Consider the following 19,986-nt stretch of genomic DNA (forward strand, 5'->3'; position numbering starts at 1 on the left):
ATCAGTGTTGCTACCTAAGTGGACAGTTTGATTTCACAGAAGTGTGATTGACTTGGAGTTACATTGTGTTGTTTAAGTGTTCCCTTTATTTTTTTGAGCAGTGTATAATAATTACTAAATATAGTTGTTTTAGTGTAGTTTTTCTGTAAAATTAGTTATGTTTTTATAGTCTTTTAAAAAATTATTGGTACATACCATGAGGACTAGTTTACATGTTTATAAACTTAATTTCATCACTGTCTTTTTGTTGTCTGATACAATGGAAAAACCTTTAGAAACTATATGAAAAGTTGCATTTATAGTAATTTTCCTCACCCCCATTTACAGGAAATGAAACTACTGTGTTTACATGTGTGTTGTCCTATCTGGGCAGGGTGTTGTGGGACACTTTACTCCTCTTCTGTCCTTTCTGCCTCACCCTGCCTTGACATTCCTGTGTAGATGCTGGGTGTCCAGTTGCCACTGGTTATTTCTGTGTTAGTCCTCTCCCTATGCACTCTCCAGCTAGTCCCCACACTCAGCCCCATGGTGGCGTGGAACAGCCGCCTTCAATCTGAACCCAAAATAGGTCAGGCTGTGTGGGGATGGGCTGGCTACATAGCCTGTTGAAGGGTCCAAAGGAGTCATACGTACAACCTTGTCCTCACATAACACAGACAGACGGACAGGAGAGGGGTCCAGATCCAGTTACCCAACAGAAAAAGCAGCTCTACAGAGAAGCAACCCAGCTTAGTTGGTGGATATAATACAGTGCAAGAAGAGCAACTGTTTCTTTGTCACATGCACGCAGCGTAGTTGGAGGGAAACATCAGTGAGTGTGGGCAGAGTGGCTGGTCAGTGCTGGACCATGAAGCTTAGTGTGGCACTGTTCTTTGCGGGTCTCTTTGGGGCATTGGCAGCTGTGTTCATCCTCCTATCATTTGGAACTGATTACTGGCTGCTGGCCTTAGAGAGGTGCCACCAAAACCCTGGCAGATCTCTTGGCCCGGGTTGTGTGACTGTAGAGGTGGACTCGAAACAGCAGCAGATCAAGGAAACTCAGGTGATATCATATGTCGACCCTGAATATAAGTTAATGTGTTCTTAGGTTGAAAAATGTTCATATTTGTAACCTGGTAGACCTAAGGAATAACCATTTTAAGTCATTTGTTTTATAGAGTATTTAAGATTTAAATAGCAAATTGTTATGTTTCACTTTCTCCCCTCATAATTAATTACTACAACGAAGTGATGGTTGATTCTTAAACTAGTGGTTGCTTTTTCTGTTTTGGAAACTGTGATCAGTAGCTTGGGTCATTCTTCAGCACACAGATTGCAGGGCAGAAAGGAATCCCTGCAGGGTGTAACCAGACACTGTGTAATGTAACTATGCAGTGATTGAGACACAGCTTGTAGCATGTGGCCCTATCATACAAATACAAATACCAGCAGTCCCAGTGGTATGGTACTGTATTAAATATCACTGACTAGAACATACTTACTTTCCATAGTGAGCACTGATACTGGAATTGAAACATGAAACAATAAAATCAAAGTACTGGGTATATAGCTTACTTTCCATAGTGGGCACTGATACTGGAATTGAAACATGATATCACCACAATAAAATCAAAGTACTGGGTATATACTGTATGGTACGTAGCAATGTAATGTGGTCTCAGTGCAATCAATTCTAAAGTCTTACTTTTGAATATATATAATGGAGGATAGGGTGTGTAAAGGCATCAGGATTTTCTGTCTTTGGACAGTTCAGTAGAATTGTTCACATCTTATAGCACTGGTTCTCATCTTTTGGCTTGTGTCCCCTTAAAACATCCCAGTATGACCCTTTGTCACAACCCCAGTATGGTTATTAGTCAACCAAAGTGATTCTTCCCCCTCATTTTTTGCTTTTCTACATTTTCTGGGGCCAACAAGTTAAAACTATTCACTATTCCATAAGAAAATTTCACTGCACTTGATGCGAAGAAGTTTGTTTTGGGGAGGTCCCTGCACTTTTCTTAATGTAATTCTGTCCAGTCCCATTGTTTGTCTTGTGATCCTTTAGATTTATGAGGTCAGCATTTGGAGATGACCCCCAGGTTAAAGGTCCACAGTCCTATAGCATGGACAGTAGTAATTTCAAAATTAGTTTGAAAACTAACTAACAATGTAATTGATCAACCAACCACAGGGCTGATTTTAAAACAATAAATATGACTGGATTAACCTTGATTTTCTGAAATTTCTTTACGAACTCTGGTGTAATTTCTCTAAGAGGCATTTTATAGTTGATGTAACATGCTCATGTGCAAAAATAGTGACTACTAGTGATGAACGTTTCCTGAATGGGAACATCCTTGACCTCTACACCCACTCAGTACCAAAACAAACCAGAATGAGGTTAGAGGTGCTTGCTCAGCTCAGCCCATGCAGCTGCTCTGTGCAACACCTGCCTCATATCATCTCAAGACAAATCTCATAGACTATAATGGCATCAACAGATAACACATACAGCGTATACTGCAGACTTTATATAGCCCATTTATATTTGGCAGTGAGTCACTATTCTTTCTACCTTTTTTCCAGCATGGAGATGTGGTGGCGTGGAAGAACACTAGTAATGTGATTCTATACCATGAGGGATTTTTCTGGAAGTGTTGCTTCACAGGCATCATGGGTGATGATAATCTGCCATGGAAGTTCTGGTTCAGTAAGTGAGACACATGATGTTCCATAGTCTGCTTTGTATTTAATAGAGAGAATGATTTCAAAATCACCATTTTGCTCTTAGAATATTTTGTGGCTTTTCTTTTGATGCTTTTTATATCAGATGTATTATTATTATTAGATCAGGATAAACCACCTGAGATAAATAATCTAGTTTTAAATGGAGATCAATATGGAGAAAAGTACTGAAGTGGTAACTCCTTCCTTTGCCACAAACAGAGACTGCACTTTTGATGAATATGACAAAATACAGATATAACTATAAAGCAAAGAATAATAACAATAATACAAACTTTATTTATAAATCACTTTCTGAAAACAGAATTACAAAATACTTTACATGTTAAAATCCAGAAAGATCCAGTCAGCATATTAAAATACATTATATATTATCATAGTTGATGTTGTTTTATAGTATATAGGCTATGCATGTGTGGCCTGGTGAAATTGAACCAGCGCAGGACACAACAATGTCTTTTGGGTGTTTTATTCTGAATATAAATAATTGGGGTTTTCTCCAAAAAATATAAAATGAACAAAACAACAACATCAAACAACAGTCAACCCTGTCCCTCTCTCCTTCGGTGCGTGGCGTTTACAACTGCACCCTTGCCTTGAAGTACAACAACATAATACTCTTCCGTTAAAGTAAGGAATACAGAAAATACAGAAATAACTGTGATGGCACACTGTACAAACAAACAAAGAGCACATACATTAGACGTCAGAAATGTAACATTTCTCCTGCTAGCCTAAAACATAATAATGAATGCGGAGTTAAAATAAAACCTAACTGTACAGAAAGTCCGTCTGCAGTAATCGATGCACGACACACTCCGCAAATCCCACCGGTCACACGCTGGGACTAAGATCTGTAAACATCCAACATATGCATTGCTATAAACAAATGAAACTTACAGAATTACGTATACACAACACTCTTAGGCGACTGTCAACTTACATTCGGTTATTACAAACTCGCGGTGTACAAGATTTACCTTCAACAACCGGTACAGAACTTCCGCTGAAATACCGCTTCAGTCAGATGAACACACATGGCTTTTTTGTTTCCCAGAATCCACTGGATTGATACTGTAATATACTGCACACAGAGACGGGCGTGTTTCTCTGTCTGATGTCTCTTTATTTCGCGTCGTTTCTTGGTGGTTCTTACAACAAGACAGTACTGTATATGTATATATTCACATTCACCGATAAATAAATGTGGAGTATGTTACTCCAGAGAGGTCTACCTCCCTGTTAAATCTCCTTTGAGCAAAACCCCAGTAACAGAAATCTGGGATTTGGAAGGGATAAGATATTATAAAGCTGGTGACTCTGAAACCATGAAACAAAAGTAAAGAGTAATTTTCTGTAGCAGACCCCTGAAATGTCATCAGTTTAAAGTTCAGTTTATAAGCAATTTTCATAAAAGTATCGAGCTGATAAAGCAATGTTACTGTAAGTACTGTAGGTTTTCTCAGTTGTTAAGGAGGCCACAAACAAAACATTAGGGTTAGATTTGTTCTACTGATTGAAATTAAGAAATAAAAGGGAAAATGTAATAATTTTTTTTTTCCTGACTCAGTGGAAAAATTTCTCCTCCAATCATGTGCTTCCACAGAGTCGTATGGCAACACTATTACTGACTATCAGTGTTTGATTTGCTGCTATTACAGTACGTCTGTAAAAACTATATGACACCATACGGGTAGAAACCCCCTCATGTAATCATTTAGAGGTTGTGCCATGTGATGTTATTCTGGTGGTTGGTCAGGTGACTGTGTGTCATCTATTTTCTGATGGGGACAATGGTGGGTCGTTGTCCTAAACAGCCTCACACACTGAAAGGACCTTGTGAGGGTCTGTGGAAGTTCACATGTTAAGACAGACAGAGAGCAGGGAAAGAATATAAACATAAGAGAAAAGCTGTATAATAATCCTGTCTTTGTGTTGTGAAACATGGGGGGGAACTGAATATATGAATAAGTTACAAATTAAGATTAAACTTACAATGTAAATGCAAATCATCAGTTTGTAAGGAACAACATTTTTACAGTAAAGGATGCACATATCTATCTTGTATGGAAATTACACAGTCAACATTAAAGTGCTGAGAGGAAGACAACTTGTTTTTTTTGCCAATTGTTACCTTGTTATATTGTATGATTGCATATTGTGTGTTTGTTTACTTTTAAGATTACATTGTCATTTGTTCTGTTTATTTATTGTTTCTCTCTCTAGCAAATCAACCACATTCTAAAGTGTGCACACATGCCTACCTCTTCCCGTTCCCCATGTCTCATCACACCAATGCCACAGAGAAAGATTCTGCTATAAGTAAGTCACTGTTGTGCAGAGAGAGATTGCATTTTTAAATAAGCCAATGTCTCTCAATACAAATGGCTAAGATCTCTGCTGTCCAGTCTACAGAGGTTTCTGGAGCATCTTTATGATTATTGGTGTGGTAGCTGTGGTGCTTGGTGGGTTGATTATCATCTGGGCAGCTCCATTCGCCAGCCATCACCTATATAAAGCAGGAGGTGGCCTCTTCCTGGCATCTGGTAAGGTTTTTAAATGGCTAAATGCAGTGGTGGAAAGTGAATAAGTATACTTACTTACAAGGCCCAAAGAGATAAAGTTATCAAATACTTCACAAAAAAAAGCAAAAGTTATAAAACAGTTGGTAAAGTGACATAACCTTTGTCCTCTTTCTTCTGCCAAGACCATTCAAATTTATCTTATGGCCCTTTATAGGGGATGAGACCCCTATGTTGGGAACCTACTAAACTAAACTACCAAACAATATATGTAGTAAATGAGTCACAGCTTGACTAGCAGCAGTAAAATTTTGTAAAACCCATCATATCAGTCACAGAGGACAATTTTCTGCTGAATGAGCACTTTTAATTACCAATAATACTTATGTGCTTTTATGTAAGAAGGATCTTAAAGAGGCGTTTGCTTGTAATGGTGGAGTTTTTTTAAAGTGCACTTACTAAAGCAATAAATCAAGATACTTCTCCCACCACTGGTTAAATATGTATTTTTATTCCCGGTTTTGGATCCATTGATCATCACATCCTCACCGTCTCATCTCTACTTGTGTCGCCCAGGTCTGTTCCTTTTGTGTGTGGTGGTGATGTACGTCATATGGCTGCAGGCGCTGGCTGTGGTGGATGACTACATAGCCTACAAGCGCTCAGCATGTTCAGATTTCCACCTGTCCCTCAGCTATGGCCTGTCCTTCATGTTTGCCCCCATTGGCATCTTCTTCTGCCTTCTAGCTGGTCTTCTTTTTCTTCTTATTGGCAGAACCATCCAGAATTACAACCACTGACTTTAATCAGCAGCAGGTTAGAAGAAGAGAAGGGTTGAGATGTTTGGAACCATTGTTTTTATTTCATTTTTTTCCTTACCAGCAGATATTTCCTCATTTTGTCTACCTTGTAAAAACAGGACTCTGCCGGTATTACTGTACATGATCTCACAGGCTAGGACACTGTTTCAACCATTACTCAGCTCAGAAACATAATCCTAATCACTCCACCTGCAGCTATGTGCAACTGAGCTACTTTACTGTATATATATTTCTGTGCAATATGTAAGTAGTAAGAGGAATTCTCAACTAATCTGATCACACACATTATGAATGCCTGCAGTGCATGACATTTTGTTTAAATCTAATTTGTTGGTGCTTCTGAATGTAATTATATGAAATGCAAAAATCACCAGAAATGAAATGTTGATAAGGAAAAATTCTGTTTGCATGGGAATGGTCACTTTTATATTGTGTATATACAGTAATGGTAACCAGTGTTTTTGAAAAGAACACAGGCTCAGCAGCCTTTTCTGTATTCAGTATAAAGGATAACACTGAGGATATACTATATTTTGGTTACTGTACACAAATCCCATGAAACGACCAAAACAAACAGTGTGTTTATTCCCTTGTTCATTTTAGACTTTGTCTCTGCCACTCGGCTTATTCATTTATATAGAAAATGTCACTCTCTGCAATCCATTACACAGCAGACAAATAGAAAGGCTAAATAAGTTCCTGAAATGCCTGGGCACTGTACACAGTGCTCAAACAGAAGTAAAGTGTGCATTCTGGGGGACAATTTTCAATTGTGGATTATGATAATGATGTTATGTTAAATATTTATGACAACCTGACAGCATATGTTTATCAGCTTAGTATAGACTACAGCGTCCATTTTCATCATAATAAAATAACATGTCAGTCAGTGCAACAGTGTGGCTCACCGATGTTTTAATTGTTTTTGGACAGTAGCTCTATGGCACAGAGAAATAAGATAAATCAGGATTTGACTGCACAGTTGCACTTATTAGTAGAGTCAGTTCATTTTTGGTGTTGATGGGATTTGTTGAAACTAAGAAATATACAGTAGTAGCCTATATCATCATTTTTATTCAGAAATATCATCAAATACATACTCTGAATGTATCCTGTGCCTTTTATCACAGTGTTTCAGTACATAGCTTGGATGCTGTTTTTTTTTTTTGGGGTCATATTGTTTATAGTTTGACCTGCTTATTTATCTAGCATAGTCTTGTTTCTGTTAATAAGTGAAGCTTGAAGCTTGAATTACTTTTATGGAACTCTTGTGTTTGTTGAGTGTGTTGTGAGATTCTGACATAACATCATATTCATCCAAATAATTAAAACGTTTTTTTCTGTCATATATTTGACAATAAAATGACACAGCGAAGGTAAACTTTGATGTCTAAAATCATTTTTATCAAAGAACTGTATAAGGGTTTGTTTGCTTTTCTTAACCGGTGTTGGGTGCCTGCAGTAGGCCTATCGCTCCATGGTACAAATGTTAAAAAACTTCACTCAGTAAATCTGCTTCAATCCAAACCTTATCAAATGCACAGATATCCCACCCTCCTCTGACACCAAATTATTATTTGTCGATCACGTGTCACTCAAAACAGTTAACCACCTGTCAGGCATGTTTACATTGGTGTAAATGTTTTCTTAAACATTACAATTATTCACTTAAATGCAATGATAAACATTTACAAGAAACAGGATGTATAATGCCACGTTTTCTAAGCAGGGCTGTGCATATTTATTTGCGTGGACATCAGAGATCATAATGCAAAGTGTAGGTAAAGGAGACTGAATGAAAAATGTGTATCATATCTATGTGTGTAGATATGATTGAATTAATCATTCTTAATCACACTGTGGCATTTGGGCAGTAAGGGGTTTACAGTAGCCTACCTTACTTGCCTCCATTGTCGTCTGTACTGATAAGGAGCCCAAACTGCAATAACCAACTGTCTGTTGTTTTACAGCACCTAAATGTATAAATGACACATGCAATACTTGCAGTCTATAAAATAAAGATTTGATTTGTGAAAGGAACTTGACACCCTGCCAACTGTGGTACACAAATGTATAGGCCTGTTGATATGTGATACCTTTTTACACAGAACAGCTCATTCAGCTGGTGTGGTTTGGAGATCAGTTGGAGAGTTTTCATGCAAAATGTAACTGGTAATGTAAAACACAAGTAGCTCTCAGCCACTATAATTTAGTCAAAGTAGATCTCCGGGGAAAAGGTTGGCCATCATCAGTATACTGTGACTATGTCTAAAGACATAAATAGACTGACAGCAATGACCAGCAGAGCACCTACTGGAAACATATTTTTACATCTTAAATCTCTTTTTCTTATTTAATTCTTTTTCCCAGTATTGGGAATTGTTGTAACAAATTCTGAAAATGTATAAAAAGTGAACCTAAATACCACAAGGTGGCACTGTTGTCTCTCTTGATTTATACTTCAACCTACACCCTGAGAGGGAGAAATCGCACTTTGCTTATCTAGAGTCTATGTGGCGTGTATGTGCTGTTATGCATTTAATCACAACTTCAGAGGTAGGATCTGTAGATGGAAAAAAATTCACACCTTGGCTGACAGACGGATGGTAATTTCACTCATGAATGGAGCATTTGATCAGGATCTGAATGGACCCCTGTGTCAGTTCTCGTGTCTGTATCAACTCTCTGGCTTTTGTGCTTTATAATATACTTATCATACATAGGGAAATGCATCTGTGGTTTGCCTCAGAATGCAGGAGAGGGTGACACAATGTAAGGCATTGACTACTTTGTGTGATTGACTTTGCCTTCACAGAATCCTCTTATGATGTATATTCACACTTCCAAATTTCTGAGAGCATGGCCACACCAAACCTCAGCTCAGCTGTTTGAGAAGCTACACCGAGGTGAACCACTGCAGGTCATTAGAAGAGGCCGCAGAGACTGGCAGATGCAAATACATTTTAAGATCTTGGGATTTGTCCTTTCAGCCAAGTCTCCCCTAGGAAAGAGATTTCTTATCTGGTGAACTTCCTGGTTTAAATGAAATCCTAATAAGATAAAAAAAGTTTAATCATTTTTTTCTCCACATCCAAGTGCGTGTGTGTGTGTGTGTGTGTGTGTGTAAGCAGAGCAAGCTACGTCTAGAAGAGGCCAGGGCCTTGCAGTCAGTAATGTCATCAGAGTGGGAGTCCCAGCTGAATTCAACACTGTTCTGCATGATTGCCCATGATAATTGTGTGTTGATAGGGAGCGCCGGAGATGGAGTATAATTTCCACCGAGAGATTCCTAAACAAATACCTGTGCTCAGCAGAGGGATGGCGTGCAGCAGGAGGTGAGGAGGAGAATAGCGGATGAGGGGAGATAAAGGATGAGAGGGTAACACTTCCAGAAGAGGAGGAGGAGGAGCAGGAAGCAGCAGTCTCTCTGCAGGTCCTTAACACTCTGTGCATAATGCAACAAGGTGCATGCCCTTCATGATGCTGCATGTTAAAAAACTAGAATGCACTTTCTTAGCAAGGTGAGAAAAAAGAAGCGTACAGAACAAATAGAGACGGCGCAGTGATACAGTACAATATTTAGCTGCAGTCAGTTTAAGTATCTGTGAAAATATTGTTAAATATAATTGTAAATATTGTAGTCAAATAAAAAAAACACCATGATAGAAGGCAAAAGAAACAAAACTACAGCACAGAAACAAATATTGTTTAGGCAATGACCAAACACTTTACATGATTTCATTTTAAATAACCCTTTTATAGTTTGAAGATTCAAATTTAAGAATGATTGTAAGCAAGAGCAATGTAATAGTCCCTTTTCTCCAGCCCAGCAGCACCAAACGGATTTCATGTGTGTTCTCATCCTGTGGTGGTTGCTGTGCTTTAGTACTGGTTTCAACTTGCAAAATTATACCTTTGACCCCGAGAAGAGCTATTTTTAATACTAAGAAAACAGCCTTTCCATGTTCATGCATTGCTCTTTTAAAACAAACATTACAAAGCAGGTTATGTAAAACAGAAAGAAATATGCCAAAACATCAAAATAACAGAACTTTCGTTGACAATAAGAAATGTGCAAGTTAAAGATCCTCTCCATACATTTTTAGGACATGATTATAATCTGCTTTGAATAATAATTTGTGTATGATGTGATTTCTTGCATCTACTTCTTAAATCCCAAGCCTGTGAAAATGCCACTATTCGTCTTTTCAGAGGTTTAACTACTAGACACAACATCACCATCTTAAATGAAAAATCCATTCTCAGTGTAAGTGTTCCACTGGTTTAACGTTTTTGCCACACTTGTATAAACTGAATATGGAAAATATGCTTGTACATGTTCCATCCTCATAAAATGACTGTTATGGGTGTTACCAAATTCTACACATACATCAGTCTGCACAGAGAAAAATGCAAACATTGATGAAGTGATGTAAGAAAACCAGTTTTGTGAAGTGAGGGGAATGTAATGCAAAGAAAGGTTTTTAAAAAAAGAGTTATTAGAAATTTACAGGCAGTCACTAAGACAGTGAGATGAATTTGAACAGGACGTTTGTGGGTCCTGACAACATATGATACTGTACTCTGTTATTTGAACATCTAGACTGGGTGGCTGCTAACAAAGCGTGGTGGTCAAAGTTGGCATCTAAGTTAATATCAGAAGTGGGAAGTGACAAAGTACAACTACTTTATTACAGTACTTAAGTAGATTTTTCAGGTATTTGTACTTGTGTATTTCTGTTTCAGACAACCTTTTACTTTTATTCCCTACCTGTTAACACAAATATCAGCATTTTTTGTATAGGTTATGTATGTAGGTTGTTTTTATTTTGCATTTTCCCAATTCCTTTCCAACATCAAGACTGATTTCAGCCTAAAATAGATGGAACAGTAACAGATAGAAAAGACAGTCCCTCGTTGAATCCGTCAGTGCGTATCACGCCTGGAAATAGACAAAAATTACACAAAAGGTGTAACAAGACAAACAGATAAAAAGAGAGACTTAACCACATGGAAAGATGTCTGTTCAATCCATGAACAATCTGCACATTTCTCATTTTGAGCTCTCTGCTTTGTTTACAGTCTGCTAGCTCCCTTTGTTTTTACAGGGAGTTTGCTTCAGGTGCTGTAAAAAGTTACAATCACTTAAAGCTTTTGGGGCAACATTTTTAACAAATATACTGGTCTTGAAGAAACATATCACCCAGACCCACAGTGTGTTTCTATTATGTTTTTTTTTTTTTTAATCAGTGGAGGTTTATTACACAGATGAATAAGTTAATCCAGGCTGGAGACTGACAGGCACTAACCATTCATTGTTGGTTTTAGTTTAATTGGGTAATATAGGAAGAGACCAGCGTTATTCTTTAAGGCCTAATTAGACCTGAAATGTGTTCTTGTTTGTTTATGTAAATTTTTTTTGTATATTTTTTCTTTTACTTGAAGTTAGAGTAGTTTAATGATCTTGGAAATATATTAATATGAAACGAGGTTCGGTTACTGTAGGTTTGCACAGAAACAGCAGGTACAAATGTCCTTCATAGGGCTACTTTTTACTCTTATACTTCAGAGCCTGTACTATTTTTACTTCAGTAAAGAGTTTGAATCAGTAGTTCTACTTTTACCAGTTTTCTTTACACAGGTATCTATACTTCTACTTGAGTAAAGAATGTGTGTACTTTTGCCACCTCTGCTTAATATACAGTATGTGCGTATATTGCTTTTGTAAGGGATCAGAAAACAACATCCTCAGAGAAGCAGAGAAACGCTGTGGGGTGTGCTGAAGTCCTCCACACATCTGGTTGAGGAAAGAATATAAGTTCGACTCTCAGTCAACACTTGTATATTTAACCTTGAGGGAGGTTCCAGTTAATTGGAAAACACTCTTTGCCTGAGTGCCCTCACCTCGCACGGAGCGTAGTTATCATAGCTTATCTTCCAAATGTATCATAATCCCGCATGACATGCAAGTCAGATTTCATTTAAATCTGATTAAAGAAAAAGCAGAGTATTTGAATTGCATGAACAATATGGCAAGTCATATTACACGCTGCTTTCCTCTTTAGAGATAGTTTTACATAATTTCTCATTCGTTTTGAAATAATGAATAGACAATGGGATGTATAATTGTGAGAATTTACAATTCAGAGGGCCACGTTGTTTAATCACCATGCATTATTCAGAGAGTTGAGTACATAGGTCACCGGTGGCAGTGGCACTAAAAGTAACTCAGGTCTTCAAACAAACAATTGAAAATCAACATTTTTATTGTTGCTCAGCTCAAAACATTAAACAAAATCTTTTTGATGAGGCAACATATTCCTTCAAGATCATTGAGGCAATATAAGAAAGCACAAGCAGACCATCCAATTATCTGTAAACCTCATATGATCTTTTCAGATTGGTTCGGCGCAGTCTAAGTTCAGAGGAACTCACTGATGTGTGAAGAGGCACTGGCAGTATAAAAATGGCTATTACATTGTTGACCAGTGAAAGCTATACCTGTACTGAGTGGATTCTTTCGGCCCCTTTAACATCCTCTGGCCTCACACCTCGGTTTGTGCATATAAATTCCATTTCCAAAGTGTGTATGGATAGCCCTTGTTCATACTCAAGGTCTCTTGTTTCAAAGGCATGCTAATGTCTTTCACAGTGAAACTCCTCTCGGTAGCCCTCTTTTATCTGCCAGAACAACTGTGTAGGAGATGATTGGGACTCTTCAACCAGCGTTCCTTTTGAATATTCATACATTTTTAATGGGACATACTGTATATATCGACAAATCCTAAACAAAGAGAAGCTTCCCGCAAAACCAGGGCTACCTATCAGAGATGATTTCAGTTGCTTTATTGTTTCAGCCGCTGCACCGCTGTAGATGTAACTGTTAAATAAATGAGTAAAATCTTTCATTACTGACATCCCATGCTGTTTGAAAGCCCCATACTGTGTTAGCACCCACTATTCACAAATTTCTCACTTTTTAATCCTTTTTTTGGGGATTGCTGTGCTCCAGCACAGAGCACTTCAGCTCCTTATTTGGTCTTAGCTTCCCCTTGAGCAACTAATTAATGCTACAGTACAAACAGCCGATGGATTTGATCATGAATATTCAAATATACGGCTTGCATATAATTTCTAATGCAGTGTTGTAACACAGGACGTTGGTGAGGCAGACATCATGGCTTCAAAGCTATTCGATGTGTTCTGTATCTAACCTATCTGTCCCCGCCTTCATTTTTAAGTGGGACTTTTGCCGATGTTCTGCTTAAACGGGACATGAAATACTTATAAATATCATTATTTTGACATTTTCTAATTTACTTACATAATTTTCTTGTTTTGTTATGTAATTATTTTAAAGGTTGCTTACAGAATTTTTATATTATCTTTATAATAATTATCACACATCTGTTGTGAATAATAATTACAAAGCATTAATGCTTTGAACAAGTTTGTCATTTTCTTATCAGTGACAGTTCATTTAATTAAACAGTGAATAAAATAAAAGCTAATATCTACTTCAATAAAGCAGCAATAATTGTTTATCATATCATATTTGCATCATAGTTTTGAGCTTTAATCATTAGTCAAAAAACAGTGGTTACTTGTACTTTTGTACTTCAGATGTTGAGGTTTATTCCCTTTTGTGATCCCTTTTTGATTCAAATAAGAGAAGCAAAAAAATGTTTTATTAAATTTATTTGTCATTTTCCTCTTAAACATAATTTTTTGCCATTCAAATATCCACGTAGAAATTTTCACATTCTGCATTTAACAAAATCTTTCAACCACAGCTTCACTTCACTTTTCTTTAAACCTCTCACTGTGCACCTCGTGTGTCTCAGTGGTAAAATAAATGTTTGTTGTTTTGTTCCAGTAAGCCACAATCCCTGTGTGTTTTAATGTTACACATGTTTATTACTGCCATTTTACAAAAGGACACTGTCACATCTGTTAGTTTTAAACATGTCAACAGTGTGAAGAAAAGCACTGTTTACCATATTTGATAGAAACGAATATACAATTCTAATGTAACTATTGAAATGTTGTCTACTCTCTTTGTTTCACTCTTCATGTGTATTCATAAGAGTTCCTTCATATGCAACCTCACTTCATTAAAGTAACATTTATGAAAATTATGGATTATGATTTACAGCAAGGCAAACACAGGCCTATTATTAACACTTGAACTACATCTGTACAGACGTTAGATTCACATGGCCTGGATATTAACGAAGGTGATGTCTCGCTAAAGGTAAAGCAACACTGCCGGACTTCTTGTGCACAAAAGTACAACAGCACTGACATGAACTGGAAGGTTTGCAGCGGTCTGAGGTAATGTATGCACCCTGCAGTAATATGGGTCTGATTACGGCAGGAAATACTTTCTTAAAAAGCAAAGAAACAAGTGAAAAAAGAAGCTTAAAAACAGAATTAAAGGTTCATTTTACAGTGTTTTATTCTAAGAACTGTCACAGAAAACAAAACATTGAATGTCATATTATACTGTAAGACACAAACAGCATTACAGTACAAGGTGAAAGAAAAGAAACCACAGCACAAACAAAGTCTGCTAGACTGAATGCTTTACCTGCTTCCTTTGAACCTTTGCAGTAGGCAAGATGACAAATAATCCTTTTTTTTTTGCTTGAAGTTTTAAGCTTAATGTAGACAAGGTTTTTGGTTGAAGTTTTAAGCTTAATGTAGACAAGCATAACGTTACAGTCCTCCTTCAGCCCTGCAACCCACAGACTTCATGTGTGTCCCTATCCTGTGACTGCTGCTGTGCTTTTATACTGTTTTAAACTTGCAAAATTATACCTTTGACCTCAAGTAGGGCTGACATTCCTTGTAAGTAAAATCTGTGTGCCGGGAATGTGGTGTTTAGTTTTGCAATGGTAAAAGCAGACTTGCTATTAATTTAAGTATAATGATACCCCCAGTTTAGATGCAGGGAAAAGGAGAAAGCAGTGAATAAGGTGTCTCCATGCAGATGATAAATGAATATGTTCATGTAATTATTTATTAATATATACATTTGAATTGCAATTTGGTCTTTGTGCCTTCCATTACCTAATGCACATCTTATTTTAGTTTGTCATCTGCATCACATTTTCAGTTGTTTACTGTTGTAATAATTCAGACTTTCAGGTAGGAGCTCATGTTTCCTGTCATAAGACCAGTAAAATTTTATTCTCCACTTCCTCTTTTGTCCTTTATTTTTCCTGCTTCTGTGTGTGTGTGCATACAACCATGTGTACTGTTTCTTTGCTTTCTTCCTTTATAATAATCCTCTTTCCTTTTTTGTCTTGTTCATATCTGAAGATGAATAGAAGAGGATCCTGATAAACTGACCACAAAGTTTTACAAAGTAAAAAAAAAATAAGGGAAGCACTAGCTGAGGAGACGCTGCTGTGCTTCAGGCAGCTGTACACGCCAGAGTGACCAAACCAGGCCTGGTAAATGTTACCATTGATAAATAAACATTATTTAAAAGATCTGTCAGCTCCTGTTAGAACGTAGCCGTGGTTCATTTGTTTTGCTGCTCTGAGGGTATAAGGAATATTTAATTACTCATCTGAATGATATGAATAATCACAGATACCTGTTTTTTTTTCTGGAAGCCACAAGCACACACAGCGGTGATGACTGCACTGATGTTTGAGATTTACATACTAATTATTTAAATTTGCGTAACTTTGGAAAACTATATAACATTTAAATGGTCTCTTTCAGTACTATCCTGTACAAAACTTTATAACACTGTACAAGGGGTGTTAAAGCACAATTGCAACCTAGTGATGGACAACAACATAATTCCCTTTATTTTGAGTGAACAACAGATACTACTCCTTTTCTGTCACATGTAGGTGTCACTCCAGAATACTTGGTTTGCAGCTTCTGTATGTGTTTGTGTGTAGGTTTCAGAATATCAGATTTATGACTTCTTAAATAAACCATCTAAACAATTAAAATATTCAACCATGAATACACATATAAAGAAACAAGGGGAGATTATTTTGTTTGTTCTTTAGCCAGGACATAATAAACCCTGACGCTGTAAAAGCGCAATTTGGAAAAGGACAAATGGAAATTGATTATCAAGACACATGGTATCATTGTGTATCTTTAATCAGACTTGCATATTGAACCAGCTAATTCTACAGATTTGGACATTGTGAAGTCCATTATAGCAAAATGTTCAGCAGTCATGTCGCATTGAATGTTTTGCAGCAAGTTGTGGTGCTGGCGCTTGTTGTAGTGGCAAATGAAGGCAATTCTGTGTCATCATCATGTCAATCTTAGGCAACAGTGAAGCAAAGATGTTTCACAGGGTGCTACTGAAGGCCTCAGGTGGGAAATAACGAACTACAAATATTCTGATGCTGTACTTAAGTAGATTTTTCATGTATCTGTACTCTCTATTTCTTTTTCTGACAACTATTTACTGCCCCCCCCCCACACACACACATTTCCACACAAATATCTGTATTTTATACTTACATTTTCAAGTCTGGCCCATTGCTTTTAGTTTTAATACATCTGAGGGGAATTATCAATTACTTTTACTTAGCACTTACTGCAAAATGTGCACACTGCTTCATTGGGTGACATATTCTGTTTACAGTCTGCTAACTTCTCATACTTTCATGGAGATCTCCTGCATGCGGAGTTAAGTCTTGCTTTACTTCAGACCATAGATGTATCCTTCAGACACTGTAAAACGTTGTGGTCTGAAGCTTTTGGGGCAACATATACACTGGTCTAGTGTTTCGTCATAAAGAAACATGTCACCCAGTGCAGTTGTGTGTTTCACTTATGTGTTTTTAATTGTTTTTGAACAACAACAGAGGTTTATGACACAGACGAATGAGATGATCCAGGCTGGAGACTGACAGACGTTAACTGTGAGTACAGGCAATTCATTGTTGGCTTTAGTCTGTGTATGGGGATTGTTGAAAAGACTATATCCTTTAAGGCTTAATTAGACCTGGAAAGTGTTCTTGTTAGTTAATGGTAATTATTTTTGGTATATCTCTAAGTTAAAATTGTTTAATAAACTTGGAAATATATTAACCTGATGTGAGAGTCAGATTTGCACAGATGGTAGAAATGTCCTTCGAAGGGTTACTTTTTACTTGACTAAATTTTAGAATCTGAACTGTTGAACTTTTACTCAAATAAAGAGTTTTGCCAGAGTATTTTTTACACAGATTTCTGTACTTCTACTTGAGTAACGAACAAGTGTATTTTTTCCATCTCTGCTGAAGGCAGAGTGCAGCGTTTCTATATGTCACAGCTGCATTAGGGTTTCCCTGTCAATATTTTATATTTTAGCCCCAGCACACCCACTAAATGCAGTTTAAAGGCTGACCCGCAGACGCTGAGCATGTTAAACACACCTTGTGCCTTTGTTGCTCTGTTTGTATGAGCCTGTGTGTACCTCCGGTCCCTGCTCTTCCCCACCACACTCAGCAGAAGATGCCATGCCTGTCGCTTGCCCATGGGCACACAGGAAACCTAATTGTTGGCATGACGAAGTCTAAGCCTCTGGGACAAGCAAAGGGGCATCTGTTCAGTAGACAGAGGGGCTAAATGGGTTGCCCTTAGCAACAGACATATAAATGAGGAGGGTTTTCACATTGTGTTACAGGCCTGTCATTATGTAATTATCTATCTATCTGTCTTTAATCAACTAGGGTTAAGCTAGTCTAATGTCGGCATTTAAATAAATCAGATATGTAGCCATAGTCATGGTTCCACAATAACCATACACAACATAAAAACTGTCCATAAAATGTGAGATTTCAGTTTTTCTTGCCTATTCCATTGATTCATTTAATTGTTTTCTAATGACATCTTTGCAGAAACTCAGGGGTATTCAAGATTATCCTCCTGCTGTTGAATTGATGGTGTTTGCCATCCTGCTAATTCACATAAAAGAATTTAATTAATACAAGTTTAATGAAGTGTTTTAGTGTGGTGCGATTATTCAAATCCTGTTTCAGAAACTCTAATGCCCTGCTTTGGAAAATTACTGAAGTTTAAAAATGACCAGATTTCAGAAAATGTTGTTGAATATTGGATGAACCTGTCTGAAAGCAGCCGAATTTCTACCAGCCTGGAAAAACACATCTACATACATCGTTTCCTGAGATTGCAAACACACCGCCTGTATTTTTTGTGCACACTATGAAGAGATTCTCCTTCTGCATCTGACCTTTCTGTGGCTTTCCCTGCTTCTCATCATTTCTTCTTTTTTCTGTTTCTTCAACATGTTCCTGTTGCTTTGATTTAACAACCTTGGACTCTGCAGAACACACAATCTCATTTTTACTTATTTCACTTGATATCAGAATGAATGAAGTACAAATATGTGTGAAGTTTGATCGGTTGCTGTGAATTTGCATTTATTATTTGCATTATGTGCATGCTGTATCGATGTGTATCAGTTTTTCCAAACAGGTGACCAGTGAATAAACATTAGTTTAACATTCTCCTGCTTTGATACTATAATGATTTACATTTCATTCTTCATTGAAACATAATATTTTGGGACAAATGTATACACTTGTGTGACTAATTCCAGTAAAAATAATATACCTCTGGTTCTAATGGAGTTAATGTCCATCAGAATATGAATGAATATTCTGACTCTCACCTTTGACGAGAAGACATAGTCTTCTCTCTCTCTCTTTTTTAATCCCTTCACTAAATGCTTAAGCAGCATTTTATTTTCATTTCAGTTCCTGAAAATACATTCCCTCAGAGTGAGTTTAATATCTTTTTGGCATTATGTGCCACGATGATGGATTGTCGTGATTCTAGATCTGAGCACTGACAAGACAGAGGGGGTGAAGAAGCAGGATAAACCGTCATTTGGTGGCGTTTGTCCAACTTCACAGACCTATCAATGCAGCACAATAAATCTTCTGAATGCATATTTAACACTGAATCAATGTACCCTGTAGCTTGAAGGTTAACCCGCTTTTCTGTTCAAATTTGTTATTCAAATGCAGCCTGCCTGATACGGCAGCATTAGTCCATTCACAGCACTTATTCATGGATCAGTGATTGTCTGTGAGTTATTGTAAAAAGGAAATAAAACAACCTATGGCCATGAATAAAAAATTGCTCCTCTTTAAATCTATGTAGTCTATCTCACTAAAATTATTTAATTTGTTTAGTTATCATTGTAATATCTTAAGACTGAGATTCAGTTGGTTCTCTGAAACATACAGCAGACATTGACCTGAAATCTCAATTCACACATTGTGTGCAAGCAACTTAGGGTTCAATATCTTGCCAAAGGACACTTCAACATGGAGAAACCAGGGTTTGAACCACCAACTGTATGGTCAGGGGGCTTACACGGCTTACCTCCTGAGCCACAGCCACCCAAACCATTGCAGCATTATACTTTTTTAAAGAAGAACAAAACTAGAAGATCTACAGTTTTGAAACCCTCCTTTAGACCTACATACAGGTGCAGCTCAATAAATTAGAATATTGTGGAAAAGTCCATTTATTTTGGTAATTCAACTCAAATAGTGAAACTCGTGTATTATATAAATTCAGTACACACAGACTGAAGTAGTTTAAGCCGTTGGGTCTTTTAATTGTGATTATTTTGGCCCACATTTAACAAAAACCCACCAAATCACTATCTCAATAATTTAGAATATGGTGACATGCCACTCAGCTAGTCAACTCAAAACACCCGCAAAGGTGTCCCGAGCCTTCCAAATGGTCACTTAGTTTGGTTCACTAGGCTACACAATCATGGGGATGACTGCTGATCTGGTAGTTGTCCAGAAGACAATCATTGACACCCTTCACAAGGAGGGTAAGCCACAAACATTCATTGCCAAAGAAACTGGCTGTTCACAGAGTGCTGTATCCAAGCATGTTAACAG

General features: G+C 37.3%; 1 protein-coding gene across 1 annotated transcript; it reads left to right on the forward strand.

Moving 5' to 3' along the window:
* Positions 1 to 847: 847 nt before the first annotated feature.
* On the forward strand, positions 848 to 7,333 carry tmem182a (transmembrane protein 182a). The gene is made up of 5 exons (XM_020609517.1): positions 848 to 1,042; positions 2,569 to 2,692; positions 4,954 to 5,049; positions 5,136 to 5,273; positions 5,826 to 7,333. The coding sequence occupies exons 1-5, from the start codon at positions 848 to 850 to the stop codon at positions 6,047 to 6,049; spliced, it is 777 nt and encodes a 258-aa protein (XP_020465173.1). The 3' UTR covers positions 6,050 to 7,333.
* The last annotated feature ends 12,653 nt before the right edge of the window (positions 7,334 to 19,986 follow it).

This window comes from Monopterus albus, unplaced genomic scaffold, assembly GCF_001952655.1.
Source record: "Monopterus albus unplaced genomic scaffold, M_albus_1.0 scaffold99.1, whole genome shotgun sequence".
Taxonomy (NCBI): Eukaryota; Metazoa; Chordata; class Actinopteri; order Synbranchiformes; family Synbranchidae; genus Monopterus; species Monopterus albus.

What these genes read in the sequence shown, in the direction of transcription:
- tmem182a (XM_020609517.1), top strand. Translation starts at nt 848, where the DNA reads ATGAAGCTTAGTGTGGCACTGTTCTTTGCGGGTCTCTTTGGGGCATTG. An exon ending in AGAGAAAGATTCTGCTATAA is followed by an intron (nt 5,050 to 5,135) that starts GTAAGTCACTGT and finishes TCTGCTGTCCAG; the next exon opens with TCTACAGAGGTTTCTGGAGC. An exon ending in TGGCCTCTTCCTGGCATCTG is followed by an intron (nt 5,274 to 5,825) that starts GTAAGGTTTTTA and finishes TGTGTCGCCCAG; the next exon opens with GTCTGTTCCTTTTGTGTGTG.